Source organism: Phyllobates terribilis, unplaced genomic scaffold (assembly GCF_046119375.1).
Source record: "Phyllobates terribilis strain yellow unplaced genomic scaffold, ASM4611937v1 Scaffold_4__5_contigs__length_816908805, whole genome shotgun sequence".
Lineage (NCBI taxonomy): Eukaryota > Metazoa > Chordata > Amphibia > Anura > Dendrobatidae > Phyllobates > Phyllobates terribilis.
Genome location: NW_027362764.1, coordinates 571,560,191 through 571,588,166, shown reverse-complemented (window position 1 = coordinate 571,588,166; position 27,976 = coordinate 571,560,191). Strand labels below are relative to the sequence as shown.

Here is a 27,976-nt window from a genome sequence, read left to right as displayed (position 1 = left end):
ATGTATATACACACACACTGCACATACATATGTATATACTCACACACTGCACATACATATGTATACACACACACACTGCACATAGACATGTATATACTCACACACTGCACATACATATGTATATACTCACACACTGCACATACATATGTATATACTCACACACTGCACATACATATGTATACACACACACACTGCACATAGACATGTATCTACACACACTGCACATACAGTACATACCAGCCTGTCTCTTCTTCAGTTCCTCTAGACTCCTGCAGTTAAAAGAGTCTTTGGTGACATCGTGGTCGCATGACCGTGATGTCACCAAAGGCCCTTAACCTTGGAATATAAATGACACAGTAGTGATATTCATTATGCCATATTCACACAGACCGACCTCAGGACTCATGACCCAAACTTGACTGCTTCATAAAGATATATGAGACTATCATTTTTGGGTTAGGAGACAAGCCTTCAGCCTGTGCGTTATGGTCCATGATCAGACTATGAAATATAGATGTGTGAATGCCACCTTAATCTTTGAGGTCTATAATAGTTTACTCTAAAGACTTTATGTTTTTGTTCTTTAAAGATTTGGACTTTTCACCTGGACTTAGAAATCATATAATAACTGGTTTGTGAGTGTACACAATTCCAAATTAAAGGGAACCTGTCACCAAAAAAACGCTAGTAACTTGCAGATATGGGGTTAATCTGAAGGTTAATAATGTTACTAACCTGCCCGGCACCAGCAGGTAGCCAAACACTGTGGGGAGAAAATTAACATTATTTCCCTTGGCAGCGTTTGGGTTTCTCACCGCTATGAGAATACAGAGCGGCGACTATAACCGCGTACCCGACCCTTACTGACAGCCAGCCCCAATGCAGAGCCAGTGTCAGACAATGCCGGGGGCACGGTTACAGCTGCCACTATATAAACATAGAGCGGTGACTGAACCCTCGCCAGCATCCTCCCCGCAACTGAAAATAGAACACCACCAGGGAGAATAAAGTTAATTTTCTCCCTACAGAGTTCGGTTAAGTGCAGGCGCTGGGCAGGTTAATAACACTATGTGCAGGTTAATGGTGTTTTTTCTGGTGACAAGTTCTCTTTAAGCCAAAACCCAGCTTCAAAGCTTGCAGGTATTTTGTCCTTCTTCTACATCAATCTCTTTTATCATGAAACAGTTGTTCTTCTTATTCTTTTCTTTTTTCAAATCCTGATTTGTGCTGTACCTGTTGGCTGCCATTTGTTTTGGTTTATTTTGTATTTTTTTTTAAACGTATAGATTATAACTGTTTTGGCTGTTCTCAATGGCCATGAGAATATTTGAGCAGATCAAGGTCATAATAAGAGTATAAACGTTTTTAGGCTAGCCACCAGGCTAGTCACACCTGTGTCCCAATCCCCTGATAATGCCGCAGTATAGGTGAAACATGTTTTGGACATTTGTAGCATGTGTAACATTTTAAACACCACAATGTGCTGGGATGAAATTAATTCACGGTGTACCATACTAAAATACAGCGATTGTGATGTGGGTTGTGCCAATCAATTCTCATAAGCCCCAGATCAATACTGATCCTTATAAGCCTTACGTGAATTGTGAACTGGTGGGGAACTCACCTGACTGATTGTGCTCATGGCTCTCATGTAGCTCTCATTTCTAGATCGGAATTTAGGAGACGTAAGGAGAGTTGATGGGTCAAGGGTGTCCATGCTCCTATTGATGGAAACTTCACTCACTGCTCGCAAGTAACTATGGCTCCGAATTTGAAGCTTTGGAGAGTGTTCATTGGAGATTCTGCAAAATAAAAACAATGTAACTGAATGTTATAATTCTACTATTCTTGGAAGAATAATAGTTTATTTGTGTGTTAAAAACATTTAGTCTTGGAAAGAAGTGCCAATAAATATACCAACAAAACATGGCTGCCATTCAGGTACCTTAAGCATGAGCTTCAAGAATTTTCAGTTATATGTCCCTTCATAAAACCCTTGTTATAATCAACTTAATGGCTAAAAATACATTTGCACTAATTTATTTGTCAATGTGGACATATGTACTAATTTCAATTTGCTTAAATGCAAACAAGCAATTTTCTAAATAACTCAAATATTAAATTAGACATTTACTACTAGATCGCTGTTGTAGAATCTGAGCAATTCCTTCAAACAGCTGGCAGTCCAGTTGATTCTGATGTAGATCTGACAGCACACTGCTCCTGACTCTCCTGGTCTCTATTCACCCAGTGTTAAAGATAGCAGCAGAGAGAGATAGAAAGTTGTAGACAGGGGAAAGTATAAAAGTTTTCAGTGAGAGCAGATGATACAAGCCGTTACTGTATTAGCATTAGTGAATAAAGATAAGAAAAGCAGACGTAGTAGGAGTAGAGGGAGCTACAAAGGCCATGTACAGAGAGAGTGAGGCACCCATAGAGGTAGCTGAAGGAATGCCCTGCATCAATGTTTGTCAGCATCAGGGAGAATAGAATCCTTATTAACTGTGGAAGAAAAGATCAGTTTGGAAAGCTGTACCAATACATGGAAGCTAGTAAAGGTAGCAGCATTCTGGATTCACAAATATCATCCAGCATGTATTACAGGGAGAAATATGATCAAGATGATGAATGTTTAAAACTAGAAGCAGGTTCTAACTATATAAAAGGTGGTCTAAAAATGAATGAAGTTAGAGACCGCATCGTGAAACATCATGCACTTTTTTTTAACCAAAAGGTAACTAACCAGTAATACTTCCATAAAAAATTATTTTTTCCATCTCAAGAGTTTCTATAGACTCGACTGGGGTGCCAAGGGCCCACCAGTAGCCAACTCCAGCGCCCCACTTTTCAGCTGCATGCAAATGTGACATTTTCCTCAATCAGAATTTTATACAAAAATGAACTGGGTATATTGTTAAGTGAATAAGATGTTGCCTTTGTCTATACATAGTGATTCACATATATTGTGCCAAGTACTGCTGATATAAGAGGGTGATGACCCACTCTTGCATAGGGGCCCACCGGAGGATTCTCCTGTTCTCCTGTGGGCCAGTCCAAGCCTGGTTGTTATGACCTATAATTAAGATATGTCATCAACATCACATCCATGGGGGTCCAACACTCGACACCCATCATAAGGCATAAGCTCCAGTGGTGGCCAGAAGTAAATGCATCGGATGAAGCTGCAATGCGTAATTCCATTCAATGAGTATGGACGCTGCTTGATATTGAAGAACAGCTATTTTCTTGAAAAAAAAAATATTAATCTTCCCATAGTGGTGGCTCCAGACAAGAAAAAAATGTATTATATAAATATAGGTAATTACTAGGGAATTAGGAGCTCTGCATCAGAAATGTGGACCCTCATATAATATACAGTGCTGCTCACCATTATTATTATTATCTTCAGAAATAAATGGAAATGTACCAAAGTTAATCCTCAGGATTTTTTAATTAGTGATCCAAAGTAATACAACAGTAAAACATTGTTTTTCAACTTCCATGTTGCAATTTCAAAGAAGAAACACAATAAACAGCATGTGCAGGAATAAAAGCACCTCTAATTAATACTCGGTTGCACACCCTTTGGCATTGCTGACAGCCTCCAAACGTTTCTTGAAGCCATCTATAAGCTTCTTGCACTTCTCAGCTGGAATTTTCTCCCACTCTTCCTTTGTAGTTTGTTCAAGCTCTTGAATGTTTGCAGGGTTCTTTTTCCCAATGGCAGATTTCAGCTCACCCCAAAGATTTTCAATGGGATTGAGGTCAGGACTCGTTGCTGGCCATTTTAAAACAGTCCATTTTTTCTTTTTCAACCATTCCTGTGTACTTTTGGATGTGTGCTTTGGGTCATTGTCTTGCTGTAGGACCCATGATCTTCGACTCAAACCAAGTTTTCTTACACTGGGTAGGACATTTTGCTCTAAAATCTCTTGATAATTCTCCGATTTCATGATTCCTGTTATACAGTCAAGGTTTCCAGTACCAGACGAAGCAAAGCAACCCCACAGCATTATGGATCCTCCACCATGCTTAACTGTTTGTAATGTGTTCTTTTCCTTATAAGCTTCATTGCACCGTCTGTAAACAAACTGTTGCTTTGCATTGCAAAAAAACTGTATTTTTTTTTCATCTGTCCACAGAACATTTTCCCGGAAGGATTGTGGTTTGTCAAAGTACTATTTGGCAAAGATCAGTCTTTCCTTTTTATGTCTTTTCTTCAGCAATGGTTCTTCCTTGGCCTTCACCCATAAAGCTCTGCTTGGTTTAGTGTACAGCGTATGGTACTTGTTGAAACCATGACCCCAGACTGTTCCAGGTTGGCTTTTGGGTCTTTGGATGTTTGCCATGGTGTTTTTTCCACGATTCGCACCAACCTTTGAAGAAATCTCTTGTCAATTTTCTTCTGTCCCCCACATCCAGGGAGGTTCTTGACGGTTCCATGATTGTCAAACTTCTTAATAACATTGCACACTGCTGAAACTGGGATACCAAGATCTTTGGAGATGGCCTTACAGCCTTTGGAAGTCTTGTCTTTGCTAATAATAGCAGTTCTGATGTCCTCAGGCAGCTCATTTGTCTTCACCATTGTGACAAAGAAACAGAGCCTACCATGTAAAAACACTGAAGTCATCATTCATTGGCTAATTCATGTCACATGGGCACTGAGAATTAATCACAGGTGAATCTCTTTTATGATTTACCACAGGCGAGTCAATTAATGTAAAGGGTGCAAATACCAGTGTCACTGCAAGCTTTAGGTTTTTCTATTTTTCTCTCCCATTGTTTTTGGCTTTAAATTATTGTTTATCATTTGTTTAACTTGATTCATTTTTCTCAGGAGATATTCCACATTATGTACTTAAACTTCATTGGTGCCAATAACGATGAGCAAGAATGTATATATCAAATGTATATACGGTATTATAATAAATCAACTCAAAATTTTAGACCCATTTAGATAAAATGTATATATTAGAAATAAAAATATAAATATAAAGTTAGGTCTATAAATATTTGGACAGTGACACAAGGTTTGGCATTTTAGCTTGTTACCGAAACTTAATCAAGATACAGTTATATCAATAAGGGCTTAAAGTACTGACTCTCAGCTTTAATTTGAGGGTATTCACATCCTATTTGGAGTAAGGGTTAGGAAATTTAGATCTTTTATATGTAGCTGCCTCTTTTTGAAATGACCAAAGGTAATTGGACAATTATCTCAAAAGTTCTTTAATGAGCTGCATTGGTTTTTCTCACTTTAATCCATCATCAATTAAGCAGGTAAAAAGTCTGGAGCTGATTCCATGTGTGGCATTTGCATTTTGAAGCTGTTGCTGTGAACCCACAACATGCAGTCAAAGGGGCTCTCAATGGAAGTGAAACAGACAATCATTAAGTTGAAAAAAATATGAAATCCATCAGAGAGATAGCAGAAATGTTAGGAGTGGCCAAATCAACAGTTTGGTTGGTGCATTCCACAAAAAAAATGCACTGGTGGGCTTGGGAACTCAAAAAGGCCTGGACAAAGACAACAGTGGGACTCTCCAGGAAATAGGTGTTTCAGTATTTAAGTCTACCATAAAGAGTAGACTTTATGAGAACAAATACAAAGGGTTCACCACAAGGTGCAAACCATTACTCTTAAAAACAGAAATTCCAGATTAGACTTTGCCAAAAAACATCTAAATTCTTCAGAGAGATGAAACTAAGGTCAACCTGAATAAATTCTGAAGTGTATAGGGCTATACAATGACCCAAAACATCATGTGAAAGCAATCTGGGAGTTAAAGGCAAAGAAGTGGAATATTCTGCGAGTCAATCACCAGATAATAACCCCATCGAGAATGCATTTCACATGCTTAAGACAAAACTTAAGGCAGAAAGATTCACAAACAAGCTAAAGCCAGCCGCAGTAAAGGCCTGGCAAGCATCATAAAGGAGGAAACCCAGCGTTTGGTGATGTCCATGGCTTTCAGAGTTCAGGCCGTCATGGCCTGCAAAGGATTCTCTACAAACTATTAAACATGAACATTTTATTTATGTTAAAATTAATTTGTCCAATTACTTTTAAGCCACTGAAATGAGGAGGTTTTGTAGAAAAATGGTTGCAATTCCTAAAGGTTTCACAGGATATTTTTGTTCAACCTCTTTAATTAAACCTGAAAGTCTACACTTCAATTGCATCTGTGTTGTTTCATTTTCAATCCAAAATAGAGGCATGCAGAGCCCAAATCACAAAGATTTGGCCACTATCCAAATATTTCTGGACCTAATTGTATTGTAAATAAAAATAAAATACATAAAAATTCACCCTCTTTGAATTCTACGGTTGTAAGGATCAAGACATAAAAAAATAAATATCTATTCCTTAGAAGGACTGAAAATTAAAGAATAACCATTGTTTTAATTTTTATTTTAGAAATAGTTCACATGAAAATAAGAAACTTTCTAATATATATTATCAGAGAAATCTGGTCTTTTCTCCTCCAGAACTCATTGATTATTTTCAAAATTCTCAATTCACTAGTAAAATCTGTGTTCGGTGAAGACAGACTTTCCCTTTACTTAGATAGGAGATGGCAATTGGTTTTTATATGATTCTATGTAGAAGGGAGGGAAAAGAAGGAGAAAGGAGCTCTTCCTATCTACATAGAATCTCATCAGTAGCAGCTGTCATCTCCTATCTCAGAAATGGGAAAGTCTGTCTTCACTGAATTTAGATTTTACCTAGGAATTGAGAATTTTGTAAATGCCTGACCAGTCCTGGCGTAGAAAGAAGCAGATTAGATTTCTCTGATAACAAATATTACAAAGTTGCTAATTTTCACATGTACTATTGATTTATGAAATAAAAGTTTAAATGACAGTTACTCTCTAAGTAAATACAGCCTCAGATTAACTACAACACATCACATTATATATTTAATATAAAACTAGTCCAAAATGCGAAAGCAGTGTGTGAAAAAGTAAGTACACCCCTATGAATCAATAAGTTATTGTTTTCTGTATGACTTTATTTGTCTCTCACATTTTTCGTGAGGAATGTTGGCACACTCTTTTTTACAGTGTAGGTTTTTGCTGCTCCATCTGAGAGCAGCATGGTGTAAGGGCAGAGATCTTGATTCCAGTGTTGTCACTTACAGGGTTGCTTACTGTAGTTTTGTTAAAATCACTGTTTTATATGCAGTAAATCTACCATTTCTCTGAATGCTGAGCTCTGAATAATCTGACTCACACCACTAATTGGCCGCTTTCTGTGTACACTGTGCATCGGCAAAGAGCTGCCAATCAGTGCTGGGGACAAGGTTATACAGAGCTCATGTATATGGAAAACTACATGGCAGCAGGTTTACTTTTCCTCTACTGATAATCTTCTACTGACAAAACAGTGATTTTATCAGGACTATAGCAAGCAGCCCAGTAAGTGACACATCGCTGGATCAGGATCTCTGTCCATACATTATGCTTCTCTCAGATGAGGCAGCAAAAACCTGGTGTCAGAGTCTCTTTAAGTTCCTTTGGGTTTATGAGGATTTGCTTATGCACAGCCACAACATTTCAGTTCAGTAGAGGTTTAGATTTTGACGGGACCATTGCAACACTTTGATTCTTTTCTTTTCCAGCTAAAGTGTTGTAGATTTGCTGGTATGCTTAGGGAGATTGTCCTGTTGCAAGACCCAGTTTCGGACAAGCTTTAGGTTTAGATAGATGGCTTCACATTTGATTCAAGAATACTTAGGTATAATGAGAAGTTAATAATCAACTCATTGACTGAAGGTGCTCAGGTTCTGTGGCTGCAAAACAAGCCCAAATCATCTCTCCTTCTCCACGAGTTGGTATAAGCTGTTTATGCTGATTTGTCCAACATGGTGCAGAGCATTATAGCCAAACATCTCCACTGTGGTCTCATCACTTTAAAGAGATTGTCCACTACTCAAACAACCCAGTCTCAATCAATATATTTGTCCCCATGTTAGTCAGGGCTGTGGCTTGCTGCTCACTTCCTCTTGATGTCTGATACATCTGAAGGTGGGGAGAGTAAAGCTAGTGCTGATTGGGCTCAGGGATCACGTGACATAACAATGTGATGCAAGTCCAGGGAGAGCAAATGCTGACATTGCTGGAATGGTGCTAGCATCGGAGGTGAATAAAGTGCTGTTATTTTACTGGGGGCAAACATGCCGATTAAGACAAAGTTGTCCAGTAGTGGACAATCCCTTTAAAGTTTTCATGTGCCTCCACAGCTTAAATTCTAGAGTAATATATGTATTATTTTACCTATGTCCACATATATTTTGCACATATAAAAATATAATATATAGTATAAAGAAGATAGATTCCCTTTATTTAGATAAAGTGACAAAAAACAGTTTCTCTCTGTTGTAATTCCATAGAACATGTTTATTTCAGAGCGGACAACATTGCAGTTGATTCGTCGCAGTACACTATAATGTCCCCGCTTGTAATGTGTCAGATGTTACTTTGAGGATAATACAGTAAGAAATGCATGCAATGTACTAGAGAAAAAATATATTAAAAAATATCCCCTGAAGGTACTAATACCCTTTACAAAATACAATAGCAAAGTTGGACTTTTCCTTTGGAGAACTGAATGGTTTCATCTACTTTCTTGTTGGTAAAAACAAGTCTATAAATGCTGTTTCAATGCAAACAGTGGCTCTAGGCGTAAGTTCTGTTATTGTGGAAATGTATATGCGCTTTCTGAGTCTTGAGGGCAACTAGTGTAAAACAGAGAATAAAAATACAAATTTCATTGATGGATGGTTTTAATAAGGTGCTTTGAGTGTCCTAGGAAGAAATAGATTTTTTGCTGCCAGGAGGAAATATTTAGAGATGGGGGCTGCTGGTGTGTCCAGTGGGGCACGTGCTGAACTACAATACTAGGAAAATAGGGAGCACTGCCTAGAATAATGTTATATACCACTCATAAGTAAAGGGGTTGTCCACTGCTGGCCAAACCTTGTTTAAAGGGAATCTGTCAGTATTATTTCACCCGCCAAACTATTTATATGCACATGTAGCTCTTTCATAGAGAAGTCCTACAAAACCTTTACATGGCCAGTCCGCTTCACAATGAGAAATCAACGTTTGAATTTATATGCAAATGAGGCTGTAGATGTTAAGCCTATGTCACTTCAGCTCTATTCCCCGCACAACCCCACCTCCTCTTGCTTAACTGTCCACCTCTATGCTGTGTCACTACAGGCAAATGAGCTGTCAGTCAAGCAGTAGGAGGTGGCACTGGGCAGGGAATAGAGCTGGAGTGATAGAAGCTTTAGATCTACGGCCTCATTGCATATCAATTCAAACGGAGATCTCTCAGTACTGAAGGAATGGACTGGCCATGTAAAGGTATCGCTGAACTTGTCTTTGAAAAAGCTACATCCGCATATAAATAGTTTATGAGGTGAAGACCTGTTGACAGATTCCCTTTAATCAATTTAGTGCCCCATAGAAAATAAAAACAATGTTCCAGTGATGTCGGTGCTGCTGTTACTAATTGGTGACGTGACTGGATGGTGAGGTGTTGTGTCTCGTGACCACTGTAGCCTATCCATGGCTGCTGATTGGCTGAAGCCTTTACTATTTCATCAGAGCGGACATCCGCTTTGAAAGAATGTTGATGAGCTGTTTGGCCTTGTGAAAATAAAAACACCTATACTCACCTCCGGTGCTGGCGGCATTTTCCAGGTGTGTCGGCACTCGCGTTCCCGGTGCTCACGTGAGGTTATGTCATGTAAGCCCTGAGCCCAATCAGCGCTGGCATCACTGTCCCCCCCCTTTGGACAAGTCGAACATCAAGAGGAAGTCAGAGAACAGCCACCGCCTTGACTTCCTGCTGATGTTCAATATGTCCCAAGACGGGGACAGTGACGCCAGCACTGACTGGACGCAGGACTCACGTGACATAACAACTTCTTGGGAACGCGAGTACCGACACCGCTGGAACAGCGCTGACATTTGAGGTGGATATAAGTATTTTTATTTTACCGGGGTAAACATGAGGAATGAGAAGGGGTTGTCCTAGTAAAGTAGTGGACAACCTTTGAAATATAGCTGTCACTCTGCACCTTTACAAGGCCAATTTATACTGGTTTTACATAATAAACATGGAAACATCCTTGGTTAAGTGATAGGTACACTTGTAATATAACACATAATACTATATTGAATATACCAGTTACCATCCGCCACAATTTTATTTCCAGTAATTAGCTCTCTCTAATGGAATTCATGTACAGAAAACTACAAGCAACGGTTCAGAGAGCTGGGATTCATAACACCTTGGCGAATGTATGAGATGCTGTTCAATATTGTACGTTCCAATGCACCTGGCCATTGCGCCTTGGATGCATGCAAACATCTGGTTTTATGTCTATATTTCTGTGCATGAAAGGCATAAGATTATTGAGTGCATAGAATGCAGAGGCATTCGCATATATATATATATCTATATCTATATATATCTATATATATATATATATATATATATATATATATACACATGTATATATCTATAGATATATACATACATATATATGTATATATATATATATGTACACACATCAACGATATTTCTTCTGTCTCTTGTGTAATGAGCAGGCTGGAGTCTATTATACCATTGCATCTATACTCATAAAATATACAATATATGATGTATAGATAGACATCATTGTTATTCTGGCTGGCACTAGTGTAAGAGCAGAAAGTGAAAGCAATTCAAATGAAACTGTTTTAAGATGAGAAAAATATGTGAGTAAAAACTAAGTGAGTCCCCAGTGGGACTGACAAGCAATGGTTTCTCAGTTAATACATAGCCTTCTGGACCCCCCTGAGCTATAAGATAAGATATTCATAGCAACCTCGGGAAAGAAATTGTGCTTAGCAAGTTTGAGTCACCCTCATTTTGTTTATTATAGAATTATAGATTATTAGAATTATGTCTTTCATTATCATTCATTCATCATTATTCTTTTATAGTTACTAGAAGTGATTTTGTAAGCCCCCATTCTTAGGAATCAGATTTAGTGACAACAAAAAAACTCACATGGAAGTCTATGGCCCCAACTCGTCCAAGTGTTTAAATCAGAAAATTAGTATAAAATACTTTGAAAAATTGCAAAATGTTTGTACAACACGGAATTGCGAAATTATTTTGCGACTTTTGGACTTTTTATGCCAGTTTTGGACATTTACACTAAAATGGGCAGAGCTGGACAGGATCTGTGGTGGGATGGGAATTTATGAAAAGTGGAGTGACATTTCTGGCAAAGCGCATAAAGGTACATGCCACTGATAAGATGTGCCAAATTCATTAAGTGGGATGCGCTTCTTAATGAGTTCAGGGCATCTTATTCCTGCGTGACCCTCATTTACAAAATCTGTCAGCATATTATTCCTATGTAATCTGAGAGCAGCATGATGTAGGGGCAGAGAACCTGAGTTCAGTGATGTATCACTTACTAAACTGCTTGTTGCAGTTTCAATAAAATCAGTGTTTTATCAGCAGCAGATTATCACCAGAGGACTAGTTGTCTCATGCCTTGTAGTCCTCCTGCTCTGTATAACCCCGCCCCCACCACTGATTAACAGTTTTCTGCCAACTTACAGTGTAAGCAGCCAATCAGTGGTGTGGGCGGGGTTATACATTGCTTAGTACTCAGAGAACTGGTAGATCTGCAGCAGACTAGTAATTGAAACATTTTGACAGATTCCCTTTAATAAATTAGGGTCTATATGGTTTTATCATAGAATTTGTCAGCTGCTATGTATCCTTGTATCACCACTACCAGTCACTCCATGTCACCTAATTGAATGACATCATGGTTCTTCGGATCCTGTCCTGTTCTGAAGATGTTAGTTGTTGGCTACTTTGGATTTGACCCAGACTGTTTCCTGACTCTGCCTTGGGATTGCTGCCTGTCCTGACCTGACCTGTATTTATCTATCTGCTTTCTTACGTGGCACCATAAATTCCACAGAACTTTACAGACTTTATCATCATTGTCCCCATTGGGGCTCACAATCTAAATGCCCTCTCAATATGTCTTTGGAGTGTGGGAGGAAATCTGGGAATCTGGAAGAAATTCGAGCAAACACAGGAAGAACATACAGTACAGACCAAAAGTTTGGACACACCTTCTCATTTAAAGATTTTTCTGTATTTTCATGACTATGAAAATTGTACATTCACACTGAAGGCATCAAAACTATGAATTAACACATGTGGAATTATATACTTAACAAAAAAGTGTGAAACGACTGAAAATATGTCTTATATTCTAGGTTCTTCAAAGTAGCCACCTTTTGCTTTTTATGACTGCTTTGCACACTCTTGGCATTCTCTTGATGAGCTTCAAGAGGTAGTCACCGGAAATTGTTTTCACTTCACTGGTGTGCCCTGTCAGGTTTAATAAGTGGGATTTCTTGCCTTATAAATGGGGTTGGGACCATCAGTTGTGTTGTGCAGAAATCTGGTGGATACACAGCTGATAGTCCTACTGAATAGACTGTTAGAATTTGTATTATGGCAAGAAAAAAGCAGCAAAGTAAAGAAAAACGAGTGGCCATCATTACTTTAAGATATGAAGGTCAGTCAGTGTAAAAAATTGGGAAAACTTTGAAAGTGTCCCCAAGTGCAGTTGCAAAAACCATCAAGCGCTACAAAGAAACTGGCTCACATGAGGACCGCCCCAGGAAAGGAAGACCAAGAGTCACCTCTGCTTCTGAGGATAAGTTTATCTGAGTCACCAGCCTCAGAAATCACAGGTTAACAGCAGCTCAGATTAGAGACCAGGTCAATGCCACACAGAGTTCTAGCAGCAGACACATCTCTTCAGCAACTGTTAAGAGGAGACTTTGTGCAGCAGGTCTTCATGGTAAAATAGCTGCTAGGGAACCACTGCTTAGGACAGGCAACAAGCAGAAAAGACTTGTTTGGGCTAAAGAACACAAGGAATGGACATTAGACCAGTGGAAATCTGTGCTTTGGTCTGATGAGTCCAAATTTGAGATCTTTGGTTCCAACCACCGTGTCTTTGTGCGACGCAGAAAAGGTGAACGGATGGACTCTACATGCCTGGTTCCCACCGTGAAGCATGGAAGAGGAGGTGTGATGGTGTGGGTGTGCTTTGCTGGTGACACTGTTGGGGATTTATTCAAAATTGAAGGCATACTGAACCAGCATGGCTACCACAGCATCTTGCAGCGGCATGCTATTCCATCCAGTTTGCGTTTAGTTGGACCATCATTTATTTTTCAACAGGACAATGACCCCAAACGCACCTCCAGGCTGTGTAAGGGCTATTTGACCAAGAAGGAGAGTGATGGGGTGCTAAGCCTGATGACCTGGCCTCCACAGTCAACAGACCTGAACCCAATCGAGATGGTTTGGGGTGAGCTGGACCGCAGAGTGAAGGCAAAAGGGCCAACAAGTGCTAAGCATCTCTGGGAACTCCTTCAAGATTGTTGGAAGACCATTTCCGGTGACTACCTCTTGAAGCTCATCAAGAGAATGCCAAGAATGTGCAAAGCAGTCATCAAAGCAAAAGGTGGCTACTTTGAAGAACCTAGCATATAAGACATATTTTCAGTTGTTTCACACTTTTTCGTTAAGTATATAATTCCACATGTGTTAATTCATAGTTTTGATGCCTTCAGTGTGAATGTACAATTTTCATAGTCATGAAAATACAGAAAAATCTTTAAATGAGAAGGTGTCCAAACTTTTGGTCCATACTTTACAAACTCCTTATAAATTCTGTCCTTGGTGGGATTTGAACCCACGCTGCCACACATTGCATGAAATTTGCCATATGTGAGCTCAGATTTGTATAACCATGCTTCTGTTTAGTGAACCTAAAAGACTATCTGCAGGGGCGAGCCGTTATCAGGGATGGCGTAGTTAGAGTTGTATGCGGCCCAGGCCCCTCCTGGACTCCCTTTATTTCGTAGATACCACTAGAATCTACATATGCTCATCCTCCCTAAAAAAATAACACAAATATAAATGTAATAATATATATTACTTTATATATCAATATTTTCGGTAATAAGGGACACCACATCATGAGAATCATATACAGTAGTAACTATATAATACCATTAAACTGTAGCTGAACAAAACCAAGTATTCCAAGGCCAATACTACCAATAATGCCACTATATATGGGACAAATAATACTACCATAAAATGACTGACTAAATATTACAATGAGCAAAAACACTGAACTAAGTCCAATATGACACTGATCATATAGTGGTAGATAACAGTTTTACTGACCGTATAAGTAAATACTGCCACCTCTGTGCCACCACGTATTATTAATGCCCCTCTATTCCTCAGACTAAGAATGCCCACTCTTTACTTCCATATAATAATAATAATGCCTCCGTGATGCCTTCATTTATTAATAATAGTCCCTTGTGGCTTCATGGATTAATAATGTGCCCTTATATAATAGTACTTCCATACCCTTGTTGTGCTGTTAAATAAAAACACATTGGAACTCACCTCACCCCACTCTCACAATGAGCAACGCAACTCAACTCTCCTCTTCCCTGCAGTCAGCATAGGGCAGGCATCAGGATGAAGTGATGTCATCGAGCCGTCTGACATGAAAGAAATCTGCTGGTTGCCAAATAAGTTTTGGAGCAGGGAGGTTATGGATACAGTTTTCAACTTTGTCAACATCATACCATTGAAAGCACTATCTGTCTGGGAATTCAAACGGAGCCCCTTACCCTCAAGGCCTGATCTTGGTCATGGTCTTTGTGAGCGCTATCGTTACGCCACTGGTTCCTATTAGTGACTACTCTACAAAAGCAGCCTTGGGATTCTTTATGAAAAGTCTTTCCTCACCCTAGTGAGTGCCATTTTAAGGTGGTTTAGCCCCATGCCAAATCTAATAGTGACATGCTAGGTTCTCTTTTTCTCCAGGGGCCTAATGACATGTCTTCTGTAGCAGATTTTTTTTTTATTCAACATAAATGCTCATCTAAATAAATCTGAATAGAAATTGGGAATAGAGTGAATGATATTGTATTGATTTATTAAATCTGAGTACATAATTTTATCCAAACTTCAAACATATCATAAAAGTTTCTCAAATAGAACTTAGCATCACAAAAATAAAAAAAGTACAAGAAACTGTATAATGCTTACAAGAGAATCCCAGGACCAGATGGCACGGTCCCAAGAACACTTGAAGGTGGTTAGTGAATAAATAGAGTAGATACTAATCATGATCATTCAGCAGAGATAGTAGCTGTGCCAAAAGACCTGACGGCGCCAGATGTTATGTTTTATAGAAAAAATAAAGCCTGAGCCAGGCAATTAAACAAAGCACCTCACTTATCAATAGCTGCTGCATGGAAAATGCTCAAATTGTTTATTCTGCTTTGTTTTATTGCTAAGCAGGTGAAGATATTTTTTATTCTCTAACACTAGAAAATTCAAACTAAATAGAACAAATTTAACATATATACCATATATATATATATATATATATATATATATATACATACATACATACATACGTATATATACAGTTGAAACCAGAAGTTTACATACACTATATAAAAAGACACATATGCATGTTTTTATCAATATCTGACATGAAATCAGAATAAACCTTTCCCGTTTTAGGTCAATTAGGATTACCATAATTTTTAATATTTGCCAAATGCCAGAATAATGAGAGAGAATGTTTTAAGCCATTTTTATTACTTACTGCAAAGTCAAAAGTTTACATACAGTAAGATTACTAAGCCTTTAAACAATTCTGGACTGCCCATATGATGATGTCATGTGTTTGACTTTTGATAGGTTTTTTGGCAACATCTGAGTTAATTAGAGACACACCTGTGGATGTATTTTATTGCACACCTGAAACCCACTGCTTCTTTGCGTAGCATCATGGGAAAGTCTAAAGAAATCAGCCAAGATATCAGGAAGAGAATTGTGGACTTGTAAAAGTCTGGCTCATCCTTGGGTACAATTTCAAGATACCTGAAGGTGCCTCATTCATATGTACAAAAAATTGTACGCAAATACAAACAAGATGTGAATGTCCAGCCATCATACCGCTCAGTAAGGAGACAGGTTTCTGTGTCCCAGAGATGAACATGCTTTGGTCCAACATGTGCATATCAACTTAAGGACAAAAGCAAAAGACCTTGTGAAGATGATGGCGGAAGCTGGTGTCAAGATTGTGTCAATATCCACAGTGAAACAAGTACAGTATCAACATGGGCGGAAAGGTCACTATGCCAGGAAGAAGCCATGACTCCAAAAGAAGCATAAAAAAGCCAGATTAATGTTTGCAAGTGCACACAGGAACAAAGACCTTAATTTTTGGAGACATGTCCTTTGGTCTGATGAAACTAAAAGTGAACTTTTTGGGCATAATGACCATTGTTCCGTTTGGAGGAAAAAGGGAGAAGCTTGAAAGCCTAAAAACACCATCTGAACTGTGAAACACTGGGGTGGCAGCATCATGTTGTGGGGTTGTTTTGATGAAGGAGGGTCTGGTGCACTTCACAAAATAGATGGCATCATGAGAAAAGAAGATTATGTGGCAATACTGAAGCAACATCTCAAGACATCAGTCAGGAAGTTAAAGCTTGGGCGAAAATGGGTCTTCCAAGTGGACAATGACCCGAAGCATACTGCCAAAATGGTAACAAAGTGGCTTAAGGATAGAAAAGTCAATGTTTTGGAGTTATGGAAAAATGCAAGAGTGCAATAGGGTCTTATCCTCATTATGAAGCCCTTATGCTGTTTTGGAGTGGCCATGACAAAGCCCTGATCTCAATCCTATTGAAAATGTATGGGCAAAGCTGAAAAGGTAGGTGCGAGCAAGGCGACCTATAAACCTGGATCAGTTATACCAGTTTTGTCAGGAGGAATGGGCCCAAATTCTGACCAACTATTGTGAGAAGCTTGTGGAAGGATTGTCACGCAAGGTAAGGAAAGGAACAAGTGTACAACAACGGTAAGAGGCATAAGGGAGCCCAACAACTAGGGAAAGGGGAAGTGGAGAGCCCTAGGCAGATCTAATATCACCTTGACTACCCTGCCATCCCTATATAGGTTCCGCACTTATCGCCGAGCAGGAAACCTAATCCCTGATTGTCCCTAGAGCTTGGCCCTAGGTAGGCAGGTGACGGGGTGAACACTAGTCAGGCCCCACTGTAACTAAAGACAACAAGGTAAACAAACAAATGGGATGCACTTTGCTTGAGAAGACACCAGATAGATAACGCCAACTGTCCTCCAAGGAAAGTCCGAGAAGAATCTAGCCGACTACTAGTACTCCAGGCATGGACAGAGGAACATAGAACTATCACCGGCGACTCTCTGGAGACACTGAGAGTTTTTAACTACCAAGCAAGGGTGTGTCAATTAGCAGCAGAAGGTAGAGGTCACTGCTGGGTCCTAAAGAAAGAAGGATATCACTACACTACAGACATTAGAGGATCAAGAAGGCATGTGCAATGCCAAGCGCAGTGACCTTCTACAGCCAGATCCAGAGCGACTGTCTGTCACACTTGATACACCCGTGACAAGGATATCCCAAGCATTTGACTCAAGTCATTCAGTTTAAGGGCAATGGTACCAAATACTAATGAAATGTATGTAAACTTTTGACTTTGCAGTAAGTAATAAAAATGCCTTAAAACATTATCTCTCTCTCATTATTCTGGCATTTGGCAAATATTAAAAATTATGGTAATCCTAATTGACTTAAAACGGGAAAGGTTTATTATGATTTCATGTCAGATATTGAGTAAAACATGCATATGTGTCTTTTTATGTAGTGTATGTAAACTTCTGGTTTCAACTGTATATATATAGATAGATAAATATCTACAGATCTGTATATATCTATATATTTTTACTATTACCCAGTGCTGTCGGTCAATCCAAAAGATTTATAAACCTGAAACCTGAATATTTAAGAAAGTAAAAATTAGGTTTTCTCTTTCATAGGACAATACCTATGTGTGCAGAATTATTGGGCAACTATTAGTTTGCAGCATTATTATGCAACTAAATGAAAAGCATACATTTTCCATCTCAATTGTTTTCATCTGTTGCTTTGCGAATAATAACCAAACAACTCAAAATGTACAAAAATACATTTCTGACATTTAAAAAAAAATATCAGTGACCAATACAGTCACCCTTCTTTTCAATAACAGTCATAAGACTTCCATCCATGGAGTTTGTCATTTTCGAAATCTCTTAAAGACATCTTTCCAGACACTGTTCAGGTGTCCTGTTTTCCTTCACCATAAATCTCTTGTTAAGAAGAACCCGCAAGTTCTCAATAGGATTCGGGTCAGGTGAGGAAGGGGCCATGTCATTGTTCTTTCATCTTTAAAGGGAATCTATCAGCAAGGTTTTGCTACCTCATCTGAGAGCAGCCTGATGTAGGCAAAGAAAAACTGAATCCAAAGATGTGTCACTTAGATTACTGGGTGCAGCCGTTCTCACACCGAGTTTTTAGATTTAGAATGAAGCAGAGCTGAGGAAGCTAACCCCGCCCCCACCAGACTCTCTGTGTATAAATTCTATAGACAGTGAGCTGCTTAGTTGCCGATTAGTCCTGCAATTTTAATCTCTTAGTGATAAATCCTTCACAGTAAGTAAACAACAGCAAGCACTTTGGCAAGTGTCACATCCCTGAACTCTGTGTTTCAGCCTCTATCTCCTCCCATCTTCAGATTACATAGCAAGAGTCTGCTAACAGATTCCCTTTAACCCCTTCACCCCCAAGCCTGTTTTCACCTTCATCACCGGGCCAAATTTTACAATTCTGACCACCATTACTTTAGGAGTTAATAACTCTGGAATGCTTTAATGGATCTTACTGATTCTGAGATTGTTTTTTCATGACGTATTGTACTTCATGAAAGTGGTAAAATTTATTCGATATGACTTGCGTTTATTTGTGAAAAAAAACTGAAATTTGGCAAGAATTTGGAAAATTTTGCAACTTTCAAGCATTACATTTTTATGTCCTTAAATCAGAGAGTTATGTCACACAAAATACTCAATAAATAACATTTCCCACATGTCTAATTTACATTAGCACAATTTTGGAAGCATAATTTTTTTTTTAGAAAGTTGTAAGGCTTAAAAGTTGACCATCGATTTCTAATTTTTCCAACAACATTTACAAAACCATTTTTTTAGGGACCACATTTGAAGTGACTTTGAGGTGTCTATATGGCAGAAAATACCCAACAGTGAAACCATTCTAAAAACTGAACCCCTCAAGGTGCTAAAAAAAACACATTCAAGAAGTTTATTAACCCTTCAGATGCTTCACAGGAATTAATGGAATATGTAAGGAAAAAATTAACATTTAATTTTTTTTCACAAAAATTTTAATTTAGACCCAAATTTTTACATTTTCACAAGTGTAACATGAAAAATTAGACCCAAAATGTGTTGTGCTGTTTATCCTGAGTATGCCGATACCCAATATGTGAAGTAAAACTACTGTTTGGGTGCACAGCAGGGCTTGGAAGGGAAGGAGCGCCATTTGACTTTTTTAATGCAAAATTTACTGGAATAATTAGCGGATGCCATGTTGCATTTGGAGAGCCCCTGATGTGCCTAAACAGTGGAAACCCTCACAAGTGACACCATTTTGGAAACTAGACCCATCAGGGAACTTATCTAGATGTGTGGTGAGCACTTTGAACCCCCAGGTGCTTCACAGAAATTTACAACGTAGAGCCATGAAAATAAAAAAAAACACATTTTCCCCACAAAAATGTTCTTTTAGCCCCAATTTTTTTTTATTTTCAAATGGGTAACAGGAGAAAATGGACCCCAAAATTTGGTGTGCAATTTCTCCTAAGCATGCAGATACCCCATATGTGGGGGAAAACTATTGTTTGGGCGCACAGCAGGGCTCAGAAAGGAAGGAGTGACGTTTTGGAACGCAGACTTTGATGGAATGGTCTGCATGTTTCATATCGCGTTTGGAGAGCCCCTGATGTGCCTAAACAGTGGAAAACCCCATGAGTGACACCATTTGGAAACTAGACCCCCCAAGGAATTTATTTAGATGTGTGGGGAGCACCTTGAACCCACTGGTGCTTCACAGAATTTTACAAACTGGATCTGTAAAAATGAAAAATATATATTTTTCCAACAAAAATGTTGTTTTAGTCCAAAGTTTTTTCATTTTCACAAGGATAGCAGGAGAAAATGGACCCCATTTTTTTGTGCAATCTTTCCTGTGTACGCCAATACCCCATATGTGGTCAAAAACTACTTTTGAGGCACAGTGCAAAGCTCAGAAGGGAAAAAGCACCATATTGGAGTTCAGATTTTGCTGGACTGATTTAAGGGTGCCATGTCACATTGGCAGAGCGCCTGAGGTGCCAGAGCAGCAGACCCTTCATAAGAGATCCCATTTTACAAACTACACCTCTCAATGAATCCATCTAGGGGTGCAGTGGTTTGTGTCACAGAATTTTATACCATTGGGCAGTGAAGAAAAAATAATTAAATTTTTACCACAAAATTTTTTTTTAGCCCCAGATTTTACATTTTGGAAATGGGTACAAATGGCACCAAAATTTTTTCCACAATGTCTGCTAAATGTAGAAATACCCCATATGTGGCTGTACAGTACTGCTTAGCCACATGGCAAGACTCAGGAGGAATGGAGCGCTATTTTCCTCCTGGAGCACAGATTTTTCTAGAATAGTATGCGGACTCCATATACAGAGCCCCTAAGTGCTAAAATAGCAGAATCCCCCCTCAAGTGACCCTATTTTGGAAATTATACTCCTTTGGGAATTTATCTTCACATGTAGTTACGATTTTGACTCCATGGGTCTTTTCCAGAAACAAGCAGCAGTGGATGTTGCTGAGTGAAAATTGCAAACTGCCGTTGTAGTGAACAGTACGTTGTAGTGACCAGTACGTTGTGCCCAGCTCATGCTTCTGGAGACACATACCTGTAAATTAGGCGGGCTCTCATTGCTACAGAAATGCTAAACATGTGGATGCTAATTGCGGTTTAGGCACATACTGCTCAGAAGGGAGGAGGGCATTTGGATTTGGGAGTGCAGAATTTGATGAATTTCTTTTGGGGGGCAAGGAGCCATAGTGCTTTTCCAGAGCCTTTGTGCTACTATGGCACCCCAGGGGTCTGGTTACCACAGTAATAGAAATATTACGTCTGAGAGCAAGTGGGAGGTTTCTCTGGTCAGGAGCCCTTAAGCATGCAACACTTCCTGCCCAGACCCTATAAACTGGGTCTGGGGTGGGATTAGTCAGTCAGAGCCTGGAGACAGTTCCAGACACAGGGAGAGTTACAGCAGGAGCTCTGTAGGTGCAGTAGCTGAAGACCAGGGGCTGGAGCTGAGTAGAGCTCGCCCTGGCAGAAGAAACCAAGTACCGGACACCGGAGTCTGAGGCTGTGGGGACTGATATCTACCCAGCAGCAGAAACCAGCTGGCAGGGGATTCCAGGTCCCCTGGCCATAGAAGCCCGGAGGCTCAGTCACAAGGAAGGGACCAGCACTGCCATCCAGGAGCGGAGGCTAACAGAAGGCCCCAAGTCACCAGCCATACGGGTGAGCACCGCACGGTATACTCAGGGACGTGGGCTACTTCTACCCGCTTACAGCAAGGTAGCCAGAAAGAGTGCAGATAGACGGGGAGGCCTACAACTCCACCTGGCCAGGGGAACTCCTGTTTGCTCGCAGACTGACCAGGCCCCTTATGTTAGCCAGTACTCCTGGGGGGGTCTGCCTTAATATCACCAGTAAAGACCCTGAACTGCACTGCAAAGACTCTGAGTCGTTCCTGTTTCATCGCCGCACCAGCACTACTAGTGCTGGGACTCCCGTGCACTATCACCCTCACCATCAACTACACTGCCCTGGGGCTCCACTCTTCCCGTGGGGAGTCACACTACCTCAGCTGCACACATCATCAGCCCCAGCGGTCTGCCTTGCAGCGGCGGTTCGCGCTGACCGCAATCCACGGGTGACGTAGTCGGACAATTAACCTAAAACCCCCACAAAATACCGCCATCGGCCTGACCACCCTGAGCCACGGGACCGGGTCACCGCCACGGATTCTACAACCCCCAGAGACCCGGCTCCGGGTATCCCACACACGTCCACACTAGGCCCAGGGGGCGAGTCAGCTTTGGCGTAGACGGCAGGATTTCGTGCCTGCAACCACCGGGTACTGCGCGCCTTCAAAAGACTGTCCTACCTGCCGTGGTGAAGGTCCCCGCCATCCGGAGCCGTTTCCCGCCATCTTCAGTCGGTTCCCGCCATCCGGAGCCGTTTCCCGCCATCTGCAGTCGGTTCCCGCCATCTTCAGTCGTTTTCCCGCCATCAGATGCCATCTTCAGGAAGCCGCGCGGGAAGAAGAGGGGCGTGGACGCTGAAAGCGCGCGAGACCCGATGCTCCGCCTCACGCATCGACGCTGCGCAAGGTCCTGGAAGGGAGAGAGAGCGACCCTGACGTCACCAGAGCGCGACGCAAGGTCCTCCACCCTGACGATCGTCTGCTGTGCTGCGGCCTACGGAGAAAAAACCACAGAAGGTAGGCCACACTTAACTAGGAGGGAGGAAGATGATGGACACGGAGGGACCCTCTACCACCAGCGTGGCCGTTGCCGCAGTAATGCCATTTACAATGCCCTATATCCCCGGAGCGGCCTGGCTGCCCCAGTACTCAGGGGAGTCGCATACCCTAAGTGACTTTAAAGAGAGACTGTACAGCCTGTTTAAGGTATACCCCCTGACAGAAGGACAAAAAGTGAGCATATTGGTAGGCCAGCTAACCGGGGCAGCCCAACGTGAAGTAAAATCCTGGTCAGTCCGGGACAAGGAGACTGTAAAAGAAATCTTAACCTGTCTGAGAGACACTTTTGATACCCGTACCTCAGCAGAGGTCAAAATGAAATTCTATGGGTGCAAGCAGCGGGCCCAAGACAGCATAAGAGACTATGCTTTGAATTTGCAAGAGGCCATGGGAGCCATTAAACAGGCAGACCCTGACAGTGTGCGGAATGCAGATGAACTGTTAACTGAGCAATTCATTGAGGGTCTGCTGTCCAACGCCCACCGAACCCAGTTACGTGCAATGGCCTTGCAGAATCCTGGTTTAAACTTTGCAAAGCTCAAAGACAGGGCCATCCGGGTGCTCTGAGAACTGGCACCGGGTAGCGCTGTAACCCACCGGCGTCCTGCTATTACCTATCACCAGGAGGCTGCGCCCTTGTCTACAGAGTCTGTAGGAGCTGGTGCGCAGGCTTTGGATAACAACCCGGCTACAGACCTGCACCATCAGGTCCAAGAGTTAACCAAAAGCGTAGCCGCGCTAACCAGAACTGTGCAGTCTTTACAGGTTTCCCCTCCAGGGAAGATCCAGCTGGCATCCGGACCGGAGGATGTCCCGTGGCACCGACAGAGGAGGATCCCAACGTCCAGAGGAAGACCCAGCGACAGATACAACGAGGACGGACAACCCATCTGCCGCCGCTGCAATCAACCCGGACACATGGCAAGGTACTGTCATTTAAACGGGCACAACCTGGGGTAGAGGGCCAACCCGCAGGCATAAGATTATCAGGCCCATCGAACTGGCGTGATAAATACGTAGGGGGATGTCCGGTTTTGCCTGTGGTATTAGATGGCATTCCTATGAGTGCCCTACTGGACACTGGGTCACAAGTGACTACCATCCCGTACATGCTCTTTAAGCGGTACTGGAATGACTCGGACATAACCCGCTACCCAGAAGACGACCTGAGTATCATTGCCAGCAATGGTCAGCCCGTGCCGCAGGTGGGATTCAAGGAGGTGACCATTAAGATCGGTAAAGTCGAACTGGCAGCACAAGGACTGATTATTGTGGACATAGACCGTCATGAGAGCCACCCTAGAATAACCTTGGGAACTAATGTGATTGAAAATTGTCTTGCAGAGGTGATTCTCATTTTACAGCAGGTTGCCAAGAACGCCAGTTCCAGCCAGCAGCGCGTGCTCCAAAAAGAGATCCGGGCACTGATGAAGCGGCAACAAGTGGAACTATCTGATGGTGAGATAGGTAGCGTGAGAATGTGTGACCCGTTCCCTATTGCCATGCCCCCGAAAAGTGAGATGATGATCTGGTGCCGGGCAGCTATTGGTCTAAGAGGTAGAGACTACCAAGCAATGGTAGAACCCGTCTACTCAGACAGTAGGCCCACCATTTTGACAGCACGGGGGGTGGTAGATGTACGCCATGGGAGGGTGCCCGTCCGCATCATAAATATCGGGGAGAGAGATGTATACCTGCCCCGGTATGCCACGCTAGCCAAATTGTTCACCATAAACCAAAATTCTGTAAGGGCCGTGGAACCCTTGCCTCCATCTCAACCAGAGGAAGGTAACGGCTCTGAGAAACAAATGGAGGACTGGTGTAAGCAACTGCATTTGGGTACTGACTCCACTCCCTCACACCAAAAACAGGGAGTCTACCGGGTGGTTCAGGAGTACGAAAGAGTCTTTAGTAAACACCCGCTAGACTTCGGGCGAGTAAAGGGGGTAGAACATCACATCCCCACAGGAGACCATCCGCCCATAAAGGAAAGATACCGACCTGTACCCCCTGCACACTATCAGCATGCAAAAGGGATGTTGCAGGACATGAAGGAGGCTGGGGTAATGAGGGACAGCTTTAGCCCCTGGGAAGCTCCACTAGTTCTAGTGAAAAAGAAGGACAACACCATGAGAATGTGTGTAGACTACAGAAAGGTCAACCGTATCACATACAAAGATGCGTACCCGTTACCTAGGATAGAAGAATCTTTAGCTGCATTAAAATCTGCTAACTTCTTCTCCACTTTGGATCTTACTAGCGGGTACTGGCAGGTTCCTGTAGCAGAGGCAGACAAGGAGAAGACTGCATTCACCACCCCGATGGGCCTCAGCGAATTCAACTGTATGCCGTTCGGGCTCTGCAACGCACCAGGATCCTTCCAACGGTTGATGGAATGCTGTCTGGGACACCGGAATTTCGAGACGGTCCTGTTATACCTGGACGATGCCATCGTCTATTCCAAAACCTACGAGGACCATCTGAAACACCTGGCAGAAGTGTTTGACGCCCTGGCAAGCTACGGCGTCAAGGTGAAACCCTCCAAGTGTCACCTGCTGAAACCAAAGGTGCAGTACCTGGGACACGTGTTGAGTGCTGACGGAGTGGCTCCCGACCCCGATAAGATCACCGTGATTAAAGACTGGCCAAGACCCTCCGGCATAAAGGAAGTGCGGCAGTTTTTCGGGTTCGTAGGCTAGTACCGAAGATTCATTCCCAGTTTCACCAAAATGGCAGCTCCTATGCAGGACCTCCTGATAGGCCAATCCAGGAAGGCCAAAAACCAGAAGCCGCCCTTCAGATGGGAAAAGCTGGAAGAAGAGTCCTTCCGCCAGCTGAAGATGGCCCTCACGGGGGATGAAATCCTGGCGTACCCTGACTACAGCCAGCCCTTTATCCTCCACACGGACGCGAGCAACATCGGGCTAGGAGCCGTACTGTCCCAGATCCAGCAGGGGAAAGAACGGGTAATTGCTTACGCCAGCCGAAAACTACGGCCCACAGAGAGAAACCCTGAGAATTATAGCTCATTCAAGCTAGAGTTCCTGGCAGTGGTGTGGGCAGTAACCGAACGTTTCAAGCATTACCTTGCCTCTTCCAAGTTCACCGTGTACACGGATAACAACCCGTTGACACACCTGGACACTGCAAGACTTGGTGCCCTGGAGCAGAGATGGATGGCCCGCCTGTCCAACTATGAATTCACCATCAAATACCGGGCGGGACGCTCAAATGCCAACGCGGATGCCCTGTCCAGCATGCCAAACTTACCGGACGTAGGGGAAGATCCAGAAGAACTGGAAGAAGTCGAACTCCCTGCGTTCCACCGTCATGGGATTACCCTGTATTCCCACCGTGTAAGGGACAGGCGCTCTGCCACGTTCAATCCCTTACCCCACTACAGCTGGGCGGAGACACAAGACAGTGATCCCGCAGTCCGTCTGGTGAAGGAAATGCTGACACAGGCTGATGCCCGTCTTGACCCAGACGCTCCGGAGGAGACCAAGCAACTGTGGAAGGAGAAAAGTAGACTGTTTCTTTACAAGGAGAAGCTGTGCCGGAGAATGATCAACTCTAGAACACATGAGCTGACCTGGCAGGTAGTGGTCCCAAGACGAGATGCGGCTATGGTTCTGGAGGCATACCACGACGGAGCAGGACACTACGGATGGAAGAAGCTGGAGTTCCTGTTGCGTGGACGGTTCTACTGGGTAGGCATGAGAGGAGCCATCGAGAGGTGGTGTAGAGACTGTGGCCCGTGCAACCTAAGAAGGAAGGACCGTGCCAGCCAGAAGACTCCCCTGCAGCCCATCATCACCAGGCAGCCACTGGAACTGGTAGCCCTGGACCATGTGAAACTGGCTCCAAGCAAATCTGGGTACGTCTACGCCCTCACAATCGTAGATCACTACTCCCGGTTCCTGGTGGTGGTCCCTGTCAAGGACTTAACGTCTCAAACCGCAGCTAGAGCCTTCCAGCAGCACTTCTGCCGTCCACACGGGTATCCGGAGCAAGTGTTGACTGACCAAGGGCCAGCCTTCGAAGCGGAGGTTTTCCAAGAGTTCTGCAATCTGTATGGCTGCAGGAAGATAAGAACAACGCCCTATCACCCTCAGACCAACGGACTATGTGAGAAAATGAACCAGGTGGTGATAGACTTGCTAAAAACGTTGCCCCTGGAGGAACGCAGTCTGTGGCCTGAAAAACTGCCTGATTTGGTGGACTTGTACAATCACATCCCCGTAGGCTCCACCAACTGTACCCCGGCTTACCTAATGAGAGCAAGGCCAGGTAAACTGCCTATTGACCTGGATATGGGAGTCCTGACACTTGAGGACACCTCGCCAGAGGCAGACTGGGATACAGAATGGCAGCAGCAGTATCGGAAAGTACAGGAGAGCGTCGAGCGAAGTCTGTCTCAAGCAAGAGAAAGGCAAGAGAAGACTTATAACCAGCATGCTCCCGCTGTTCCCCTGGTACCTGGAGAGCAGGTCTTGAAGAGAAAAAGGCGGCTCCACAAGTTGGACGACCAGTGGGAGAAGGACCCGTACACCGTACTGCCCTCAAGTCATGAGAACCCAAAAGTATGTATCATCAGAAAGGATGGAAGAGAGACCACAGCCATTGTCTCCAGAGACCACCTGAAAAAGTGTCCTGAGCAGCTGCAAAGCCCTGACGAAGATCAAGAGAACCCTCAACCCGCAGAGGAAAGGGAAGAAATGATCAGTACCATACTCGGAGACTTTCCCCGGTCCTGGACTCAAATCAACAATGCAGTCGTGGTACCCGTCCTCACCTTTCTCCAGCCAGCCCCAGAAGGGCCTACAGAAGAACAGGTAGTGTCAGAAGAGCAGCCAGCCCAGGAGGCAGAAGAATCCATACCAGCAGCCCAGGAGAATCAACCCTCTGCTAGTAGTGAGCCTGCCATGCCCCTAGTAAGCCAAAGAGTACGCAGAAAGCTGCCAGGCCTGCCCGTAACACCTTCTACACCCTGTAGTGCAGAACCAGATAGTGGGTTACGTAGGTCCACCAGGAGCACTAGAGGACAGATGCCCGCTCGCTGGAGAATCTAAAATGTAATCTGTAAATTGCAAATGTTGAAAAAGGTTTATGTTTTTGTTACCTGGTTACTAATTATGTTTCTCTAGTTACCCTGCAGGCTTATTTGGACTGACAGGTTATGGACGCTGAATAACCGGAACTACATTGTAGATAGTTGCACCTTGGTGCCTCTTGCGAAGATGGCCACGGAAGAGAAAACCTGTCTGGCGTGGCCTCCTTGTGGCCCAAAGTAGCTAGCCTCAGTCTTTCAGCCACGCCC

The 27,976-nt window shown here is 42.6% G+C and overlaps 1 protein-coding gene across 6 annotated transcripts in view; it reads right to left on the bottom strand.

The window, feature by feature from the left end:
• DLGAP1 (DLG associated protein 1) overlaps window positions 1-27,976 on the bottom strand; it is an 834,514-nt gene that overhangs the window by 269,014 nt on the left and 537,524 nt on the right. For all 6 annotated transcript variants that reach the window (XM_073679102.1, XM_073679101.1, XM_073679106.1 and 3 more), the window contains one exon: window positions 1,625-1,802. In XM_073679102.1, the coding sequence (XP_073535203.1) occupies window positions 1,625-1,802 (178 nt within the window). The remainder of the gene's footprint in view (window positions 1-1,624; window positions 1,803-27,976) is intronic.